Consider the following 10,942-nt stretch of genomic DNA (forward strand, 5'->3'; position numbering starts at 1 on the left):
CATGTTTAATGATTATTATCTTTGTCTTTCTGTGTATTTTCCTCAGGTTTGGAACTGCCTCCAGCCCCTCCCCTCCACAGTTCACCCCCGGTTCCCCCACCCAACCAGTGATGAGCTGCAGCTTCAGCTGGGTGGGCCCCACCCTTGCTAACCTCACCCTTGCCCCCGGGGCCAACCAGCAACTACAGCTTAAGGCTGCATTCTGCCGCCCAGGGGTCTACAACTGCAACAACCTAGCTGTGTTTGTGACCTACGCTGATGCCGATCCATCAGAGATGATATTGCAGAAGCACTCCACACCAAGCATCATCACACTGTCTGCTTAACCCTGTTTGTCATATCAGTTGTGTCCACTTGTCAACATGATGGCATATCAAGGAACGCTGATCTTCTCAAGGGCTTATTTTAGTCATGGAAACGGTATTCAGTCATCCTAACAGGCCTTCAAGTGCAGATACAAAGGATGAAGACATGTTTTATTGTTTTTATATTGGCAATGGACATTAAATGTTCAAGTGTCTTATAAAGAGTGTGGAAGAATTCTGTTTTGAAAACCTTTTGAGTGAATTGATGTACAGCAATGTGACTCTTGGCCATTAGAAATGCTTCATGTGCTTGAATCAACTGATGCAGGCTATGTTCTGGTTAGTGTGAGATGGAGGAGATCTTTGTCTGCTTGTAAGATAGAACATGTCTTTCACATTGTAACCCAAAGTTTGCCATACTGTAGTATGTGTCTAGAGTCTAGAAGTGACAGGAACTGGGGATTAGTGGAAGTGAGTACTTTTATAGTCTAACATGGGACCACTGCATTAGGACAGGACATGCCTAAAACAGTGTGATATAGAGTTAAGTGTTTGAGAAGTTCAATAAAGGGGCCACAAATAATTGAAGCTGAAGATGTTCATACCAGTGACAAATTGCAGAGGTCTGGAGGCCATTCGAAGCCAGAGAGGCCTGTGACATGCCATGGTTCATTCAACAATGACTGTGTTGATTGTGATGATGTGTATGTATGCATGAAAGACTCCCACAGGCATAGCTCTGTTGATGATATTTCAAGCAACAGCATACTGGATAGTACGTCATTTATGACTGAATGTCCCTCGAAAGATGGTTTGAAATGGTTTGCTTCTGTGTCTGGTTTACCAAGGGCTTCTAATGAAAATCATTTTTTGTGGTGCTCAACATTATGAAGGAACAGTCCAAGGATTTTTCCTTATGAAAGAGAGCAAATTGTGCAAAGTAAGGATTCTTGCACATGCCAACCCACTGCTAATATGGTAATATAGGTGACCAGTGTCATAAAGGCCTGGAAGTACTTTCACTTACAAGACAGAATTTTGGAGTATGCCACAGTTTCTGTGTTGTGTTTATGTAAGTCATAGTGAAGGCAACACACTCTTGGTATGTGTTGTGTTCTAACAAGAAACTATTGCCCTTGTCTGTTGGACATCTGTGATGTCAGACGAAGATCCAACAGTTTCAGACATCACACAGACAGACAATTTTCTGCTTTATGAAAAACGCCTCTCTCTCAGCATCTGTTGATTTTAGGGATCATCTGACAGTGAACAATCAGGAAGCTACCATACTACTCTAACAGTATCCATCATGGTGCATATTATGAGATGCACTTCGATTAGTATCTTTTGTTGCAAAGGATCATCTTCCGATGACGAAATGAGAAACAGTTAATCCTCCTCACTCTTCAATCAACTTCCTTCTTACTTTTTGTTGTTGCAATCACCTGTCTTGTCAGCATCTGTGGTTTCAAGGATCCTTTGACAATAACAGAATGGTTGAAGCCACAATGTTTTACAAAGCTAGTACTCATCTTGTTCTATGTTCTGACAAACACCTGTTATCTTGGGGATGTTGATGATGTCTTATTGGTCATGAAACAGTAGTGGTAGTTAGGCAGACCTGTTTTGGTCTACCAGCAAGTGTATTGATGGTATAACATATAGCTTTACATGTGATTCAACTTCTGTGATCAGATTCAGCATCTCTGTGAACTTTATACCGACTCTGTGCAGCACCTTAGATTGTACAGCAGATGTGTACGTTGTTAGGTTTCATACATTTGATATTGATAATTGTTTTCCATATTGTGATTGATTGATGTTGATAACACTGTGTTGATAACACTGTCAGGATATTGCTGAAATATTGCTAGAAGCAACGTAAATTGAAATCACTCACCAGCTCTGTAAAGAATTGCTCACTAACTCCTGCACAGACACTCTGTCCTTCAGTACATGAATGTGTGTATCAACTCACACTGAGACAGTTATAAGTTTGTATTAGGGTGGGTCCAGGATTGTGAAAAGGGGAGATGCACAGTGTAGTGAAATCCTAGAGTGAACATACTCATGATTGTGTGAGTTTTGTTTTAGGCTGCACTCAGCAACATTGCAGCTCTATGGCAATGGTTTGTAGATAATTGAGTCTGGAGCAGACAATCCAGTGATCAACAGCACAGTGTGAGCTTAAATGCAGAAACCTGCGTTTTTTCATGCAAAAAAAAAAATAACATGCAAAAAATAGTGTGCATGTTTTGGACACATTGAATATGATCTACTTAATTTTAAAAAGTACCTTAAAATGGCAACATATTAAAACACAATTAATTTTGAATTGATTGAGAGGATTGCAATGAAAATTTCACATGCAAAAGATTGGACTACATATGTATAATTATGTTTACAGACCACCATATATGGCTGGATTAATGCTGAGTGCAATACTAAATTCAGTCACTCACTATTACGAGACTGTTTGTGATGAGAGTGTGCGTGTTTGTATGTCTGTTGTTGATTCAGAACAGTGTAAATCCACGCACATGTCTCTGTGACTGTGGTACTCAGGATGTATCCTAACACTTGCAGTGAAACACATTCATGTTGAATCTTCTCTCAGAAATTTCCATGTTTGAGTTTTTGATGTTGGAGACCACACATTTGTGCCCAGTTTTGTTGATCCTGTTGGTTCTCCACAGGATAAACAGAAGTTGTCCTTGGATGTGTTTCCTCTGGGTTGTACAAACTCATGATTCTGTAAACACATGAAAGTTGATACACAATGTCGTGACTGAAGCGTATGCATCCTGTACTCACTTTAGATACCTTCTAGAAATTATTATGTTCTGTATATCATAGATTTGTTGGAGTGCCAACCACTAAAGTGCATCATGAATGAATTCATTGTGCCACCTTTGAAATTTACACCCAACAGGTGTTCAATGTTGAAAAAATATTGCCTCAAGCAAAGTTGCATATTTTGCTTTAAGTTCAGAAATCTTGCATTTCCTTGTTTGCAGCATTCATGGACATGTTATGCATCATTGCTGATACACATCTACAACATGGCCCCATTATGTATGAATCACTTCTTCATGTGTCAGCCTGAATCACAATACTAAGTTATGTTCTATTCGTCCCTGATTAGCAGGTCTTGTTGTTTTTCATGATATGAAGAAGTATTTTCGCTTAACACATGTTGCAAGAGTAATTTCATTTGAAAAGTTGTCATCCAGGTTTCAAATTAGTTCTGCTCCTACACGATTTCTTTTTGAAAACTGATCTTTTGATGACATACTTGTTATGATTCATGATCACCATGTTGTATTGTGCAGCAGCAGGTGTACTACTGTAAGAAAGGCACTGGAGAACTGTTAGCACAACAGGTAACCAACAACACAGTCAGACATAGCAGTTCATGAAGACCGCTACAAGAAGGGGAGTATTCGTGTGGTATCTCTTTGAAAATCATATTTGCTGATAATCATTTTGTGATGCAGTGGTAGCATGCAAATTAAGATTATTGAAGGGTGAAATTGAATCTTGGTTGCCAGAGTGGACAGGGATTGAGAGGTGGAATGATGGTATCTTGTTGCCATGGTTACTGTCAGGGGTAGTTCATATCCCAAGGAGAGGTTATCATACCCCAGGAAGAGCAGTTTGGTATTAATCTCAAAGTTAGTTTTAAATGAGTTAAATATAGGACTCTTGAAAACATTTAAAAAACCCAACAGTTACTATTTCCTTACAAGAAGATCAGTAAATAGAGTTTGATTAGCTAGCTGGATTTTGATAAATCATGTCTGTGTCTTGCGGTTTTGAGGAGGAAAATAAGATTGTAATTGATCTCTTCACAAATAGGGGCGATGTTTTTTGACAAATAGGGGCGATGTTTTTTTGTTTTTCTTTGTGAACCTAGTGAAATCCACACAGGATTAGGAGACAGTATATCATGACTGGCAACATTGTCCTGCACTGTAGAGTGTTAGGACATGAGACTTCGGCAGTTATTGCTGTCACTACAGAGAGTAGTGTTTGGAAAACACATATTTAGTTTACTGCTTAATCTTGATTGTAAATGGGCATTGTGTGTGTAATGTGAAGCCTTCTCATAGCTGTGCAATTGACATTTCCTCCAGCTATCATTTAATAGAATCAATGCTCACCAGCAACATCATCATCATCATCATCGCCAGTGTCAGCATTGCCATCAGGAAGGTGTGCAAGGAGGGCAGCATGGTTAGGATAGGAATTATTTTGTTCATGTTACATCACCTACTTGGTTATTTTATGAGATAGGTAATCATTTGTCAGAAGTATTACTTATTTCATGCACACTGTCCTGTCCTCAGTAACAATACTGAGAGATCATTCTTGATTTGTGGTGTTTCTAGTAGTTTTGCCTATTTTTGTAAAGGTCAAATGCAGTAAAAGTACTACAGCAATATTTATGGAACATTTCAGTTCATATGAGAAGATCTCTATATAAATGTCATGTCTACAGATGGCAACTAGTTGTAATTTTGACCCAATATATTTTAACACAAATCTTCATATGAGGAACTACTTCGAACAGGATGGCAACCAACAGGATCACTAGTCCCACTCAACACATGTATCCACTTCTGAGAACCTGTCTTCTACATCTGAAGGTATGTAGAAGGGAATTCAGATGAGGTTCTGTGAAAGTAGCATAGACATCTTCCTCTTATTTCTGGAGGAAGTGAGGCACCACTATTTGTTGTGCGGGGTTGTATCCCGTAGTCTTGCAAGAAACTAGTGATCATGGGTGCTTAGTAAGGTGTGAAGTGGCTAAAGTAGTTTTATCCAAAAGTGATAAGCATCTGATCACTTGTGTCATTCCTCTTGCATTGAACTACTGACAATACAAGATCAGACTTACCATAGTCCATGTTATTAATGTCAGGTGCAAATGATGTTTAATGTACTAGTAGAGATAGTTGTATTTACCCCAGGAATGTCAAAGTTTCATATCAGTCCAATGAAATATTGACATTAAACGTTTAGGAACACTTTCATCTTGTTGTACAGATGAAAAGGACTGGTTGTAAATTTGCATCAAGTTTAGCTATACAAGTTGTACAAATTTAGTTTGGACTGAGTGGATGTATGAATGCTGTTGAAGACTAGAGAGTTCTGCTGACATGGTATTGAGTGAGACAAGAATGTACATAGGAAGAGAAGGACTCTCTAGCTGACAGGTATGTTCTTATGAATCCTCACTTTCAGAGAAAACTGCATAATCATCAGTATGGTCAAGGATGTGAGTTAATGTTTCATGTTTTTGATGCTGTAGTTTTCATCATTGTTTAGTTATTATTTAATGTTGAGAATTATACAGAAGCTGTCAACCAACATATGTTTTGGCAGAAAAATAGAAATATTTGGCTGTCAGGCGGTAGTTACCACAGAAGTGCCACAGATTGCATTGCCCATATCATAAGCTCCAGTTGTTGGAGTCATATGTTGAGGAAGACTCTGAGAAAACTGAAAGACAAGTATTGATGGCTAATAACCAGTGTTTCATTTTTCTATTTGAAGTTGACATGGTGCTGGGTGAAACTTAAATGTAAGGTAGTGAACACATCTCAAGGACAAGCCCACTAAGCCCAGTGAAGTAAGCCTTTCATATTTTGGGTAAAGGGTAAATGTCGATCAGTCCTGAAATGAGATGCTAAGATGTTTCTCCAGAAACTGATATTGGTCATTTTAAGACATTCAAGTTGAAAACTGTTTTTATCAGATTACTGTTTCTCAGGATAGAACAACCTATGAGTTGATACTCATGAGTATAGACATACTTCTAACACCTGTGCCAGAGGATGCGAGGACTACACTCACTGGGCTCATTTCATATTTTTTTATGTAAAACGTGGGTTTATTCCTGAGACTTGACACTCTGTGGCACAGATCTGTGCATAGGTGCAAAGGTTTGACCTGATATTCCAATATTGAACTAATTACTGTGTAACAGATGTCACTATGAAGGCTGTCCTCCACATCGTCATGTCACATGTTCACATCCTCACATCATCCAGTTGTGTGGCCTGGCATCGTTGTACTTGCAAGGTGGGCACATGTGGATGTAGCATTATGCATGGTGTGGCACAAGCTCTGTCTGTGTGCTCTTGTATAACTTTGTACACAGTTGGCATAACTTATTGCAACCATTCCATTGTACCCTTACTGGGTATTATCATGGGTAGAGATATCCCCCAGTCACAAGTCAATCACTCATATCTGACCCATTTACTCTGCATACCATTACATATTTGACAAAGCCATTTTTCAATCACTCATTGGCCTCATCTAAACTGATGGGTCCCGTGGGTTAGGATGGACCCATCACTATATAGTGGTAGTTAAGAGGTAGCCATGTGGAAGCCATCCCATCAAACCAGAATGTATCCTGCACAATATCAATCACTTGATTGTCTGGACTTGATAATATAGACAGTGGTAATGCTGATGTTTCAAATATATGTAGGAGGCATCTACAGTGGGACTAAATCATATTTCAAAACATTGTAGGTTTATCTCCTAAATTACTAATGACAAATAGTGCTGGTGGATAGCATTGTCTTGCCTCATCCAGGATCAGATAGGCGAAGGATTTTCTTTCCTCCCAGGAACTACTTAACAGTGATGTTTTGAAGAATTGCGGCTGATTTAATTGTATTTCTTAAATTTGTCAATGTGAAAATGTTCCTTGAATTTTTAATTATTTAAGCTGATATTATCTTAACATAGACACATATATCACTCAATAGAAAATGTGTTAATGTTTTTGGAACATTGGAACATTGCAACATCTTTGTTATTGTATGTTAGTATTACAAAGAAACAAATTTGGTTCCCAATGAAGGGTCTTAAGTTCACCATTGTTGCTACTGATTGACTCCTTAATGTAACATATGAAGTGGCAAGGACATACCAACCATTAGCAGTAGATAATATACCACTTACAGGCAGTATTGTCTAGTCAGAAACAGTTAGGTAGAACTCCTTAGATCGGTAATATAAATAATGTACACTGTCTGAGTTTTGAAGAATGATTTTGGACCATATTTTCATGAATATCACATGTATTTGAGTTTACAGCTCGTGGTTTTGTTTGTGTTGTGTTTTTAACTGAACCTGTGTAACTCCATACACACATCACCCTTGTTTTATTTCAGTAATCAGGTGTAGATGTTACATGGATTATTGAATATGAAGTTAATATGTCCTCTGTAATGAAATATGACATCAACCTCAGTGTAATGGTTGAGTCCAATAGTACTGTAACTGTATAGCTGTAGTGACAGCACAGAAGGTGATGTGACATTTGGGATGTGTCAGCAGTTCTGTATTCTGCTGGTGGATTAGGACTTGTGACTGGGTGGAGGTATTGCCCACTTAGACTACCTGTCATAGTTCGCCCTGGCTGTGATTGATGTGTTTCAGGGCCTGTCTGTTGTGATGTGGTAGAGGTGAGGTGTGTACATACCGAGATAAATAGTAATCAATCAGTGAAATAAACTGTAAAGCTTCAAATGTGTTTTCTTATTTTTAAAGTGTTGGTCCTTTGTATGAACAGTTTTGTTTGGTTTTGTTTACCACCACTCTCAGCAAAATTTCGTCAAAAATCGTGTCTGACCAGACAATTCGGTGATCAACAGCACTGTCAACAAAGTCAGCAAGCCTGACCCACCCGATCCCTCAGTCGCCTGTCAAAACAACATGGCTTACTAAAGACAAATTCTGATGTGTATCCTCATGCATGGATTTGTGTAAATAGGTCCATAGTTTGTTAGCTTCAGTCTTGAACTGAAGAGATCGATGGCATGCAAGTGGAAGGACAGTGAGTGCCCCATTAACAAAAGGTAGTGGTGTTTGGGGTCACTGTGACCACACATATGATGAGTTAATGCGAGGGTCCGTAAAGTTTTGTGTCAGATCAGCAATATTTCAGCCATGCTGTAAGGAATAAACTGTCAGCACACTGAAATAGGAGTGGGAAATAGTACAACTAGTATGGTAGAAATAACAACTTTCTCTGACAAGGCTGTAATAACAAAACTATTATATGTAATTGTTACTACAATAACTGGATGGGCAGATCCAGGAATTTCGTCGGGGTGGGGGTGGGGGTGCCAACTCAAAAACAAACCTCAATGAGGTCATGAGTCATTTTTTAAAGGGGGTTGCGAACACCCTGATCTATGTCCAGATGTTAGAGATTTTTTGTCATGAGTGAAGGCATACTGAAAATCACTGAGAATTCAATATTTGAAGATAACACCATGTGTCCTATTTGGGGCTAATACCTTTAGGCAATGCGCAGGCATCCTCATGTGACCCAGCTGTGCTTTTATTCGTGCTGGAGGTTTCCTTATACATATTTTTTCGGAATTTCTGTTCAGATTGTCCGAGTTGAGAGGCTGTGAATGGCTAAAAATGTTAAGTAAAGCTTCAGGTGTATCAATGATTTGATAAATTAACCATCACATTTCCTTCCAACCGAACAAGAAACACTTCAGACTAGTGTGATCGTCTCACCTGTGTCATGTTTGAGGGCAGGTATAAACTGCAAAAACGTATCTTCAAGATTTGTCAAAATGAAGTTACAATTGTCAACTCTGATTTAAGTCGAGCTCCATTTCAGGAGCTCATGCTTTTGGTTGCACAAGGTTTGAGCTGCAATGGAGAAAGTTCTGTCTACCAACATTTGAATCACCCCTTGCCACAAGACCCTATTGATAGCATAGCTTTGAAATGGTTTAGGCTGAACTTATGGAGGCCATTTCAAAATTTTACAAACATGATATGTCATTACAATTAGTTATCTTGTGTATTTGTTTCAAATGATGACATGCCGTGCCTTTGCATGTGTTATGTCGGATGCAAACCGGCTGGACGCTATATGCTCATATTTTCTCGAACACCTTCTCGTGGAAGTGGAAAGTCCATTTGTCTATGTGACGGTTTTTAAACCTGCCCCATGGCCCAGTTCTACGTAGTATGTGTGGCTTCCAGGGACAGAGTGAGGCTGTTTCATCTGTGACTTTGCGCTAAAATGCGTGCAGTAAAAATTTCATTTTACAGTGATCATCGGGGATTAGACACTTTTTCGAAGCCATAAATCCTTCACGTTTGTTTGATGGTTTTCCCTTTTCCCAAAAGTTACTGTTTCTAAAAGCAATAATTCAATTTCTGAGTGTGATTATACCACACAGATGAAATAGAAGACCACGGAATGGCTTTGTCGTTCAAGAAGACTCATTTGTAACAATGTTCCAGGTCAATCTATCTCTGATCGTGACTACTAAATAGCAATTTAGTTCTCTCTGAGAGGGAGAAGACATTTGAGAATTACATTACTCACGGGCACTTGTAGGATATGTAGTGTTAAGTGACACGAAATTGAAATTCGACAAGAGACTTAGTTGCCGGAATGGCGTTCAGAGGGAAGATGCATTTCTAGTCACAACGGTATCAAGACTAGCATGGGATGTTGTTTGTGTCAGGAAAATACAGACATGAAACTGTCAAGAACATTCATTCAAGCAGTGTTACACGCGATTGCCGTTTTATTGACAGAACCTGAATGAAATCAAGACGTCCATATTGATGCTGTCTCATGAGAATTATCCTCATAATAAATACCACTGTTTTACGTTATGTCACGAGACACACCGGTCTACAATGCCATCGTGCGTCAACTGCATCCTAAGTAAGATTTATTTGATGAGTTCAGGAGGCCCCGTCAGTCTGGCGCCGTAGTTCGTTGTGCAGGCCAGAAACGTCGGTTAGAGTAACCGGTTCATCTTGATTGTTTTGTGGTATGTCAGTAAAAATTGATAATCTCCAAAGACGTGCTTGACTTGGCATCCAGGGTTCCTTTGATATCAGGTTGACACAGCTAGTTTCATGAATCCATATCACATACCCACAAATGTATGTTTTCAAAACAGGATTGTACTCAGACAAATGCTTTACGATTTTACCATGCTACCATGGAACTCTACATGTTTCCAGATGTTACGGACTACAATTGCAATAGCATGCTTCCATTACACCCGCGTCCTTTATGTGTGTTCCTACAGGAATCTGTCTTGATGGGCTTTTGTTCAATAGATTTCCCTCTACACGGGGCTGCGCTGAAACATTTCAGAAAAATGGACGCTCATTATTTCCACTCACGGTAATATTCAAGTTCGTTTAAAATAGTGAAATCGATTTTAATTACAAACCCGCACATACTACATTGTTTCATAAATTCATAATGACTGATAATTGCAATACATACACGGGAAAAAGAACTACGTCCAAGATTTATAACGAGATCTGGTGTTCTACCAGCCCACCATAACTACCTGTTTACGAATGCTCAGAGAGGTTCTAGAAAACAGTTGCCAATAAACGCTATATCCCCCTTTTATACGAATCTTAACGATATCATTCTCTGCTGAATTACATGGATTATGAGATCGGATACATCTTCAATTGCTTCTGTATGTACAGCTTCAGTTTATCTGTGAAAATGACTGGATCAATGTTTCCATTTCATAAGCGTAATCGAACGGCAACCAAGAAGTTGGAATCCTTGGAAAGAGAGTAATTCCCTCTGCCAGTAA

The 10,942-nt window shown here is 39.0% G+C and overlaps 1 protein-coding gene across 4 annotated transcripts in view; it reads left to right on the forward strand.

The window, feature by feature from the left end:
* LOC137257330 (trafficking protein particle complex subunit 8-like) overlaps positions 1 to 7,859 on the forward strand; it is a 45,330-nt gene extending 37,471 nt beyond the window's left edge. For all 4 annotated transcript variants that reach the window (XM_067794612.1, XM_067794613.1, XM_067794615.1 and 1 more), the window contains one exon: positions 47 to 7,859. In XM_067794612.1, the coding sequence (XP_067650713.1) occupies positions 47 to 326 (280 nt within the window). In that variant the 3' untranslated portion in view covers positions 327 to 7,859. The remainder of the gene's footprint in view (positions 1 to 46) is intronic.
* The last annotated feature ends 3,083 nt before the right edge of the window (positions 7,860 to 10,942 follow it).

This window comes from Haliotis asinina, chromosome 12 (assembly GCF_037392515.1).
Source record: "Haliotis asinina isolate JCU_RB_2024 chromosome 12, JCU_Hal_asi_v2, whole genome shotgun sequence".
In the NCBI taxonomy this organism is placed as follows: Eukaryota; Metazoa; Mollusca; class Gastropoda; order Lepetellida; family Haliotidae; genus Haliotis; species Haliotis asinina.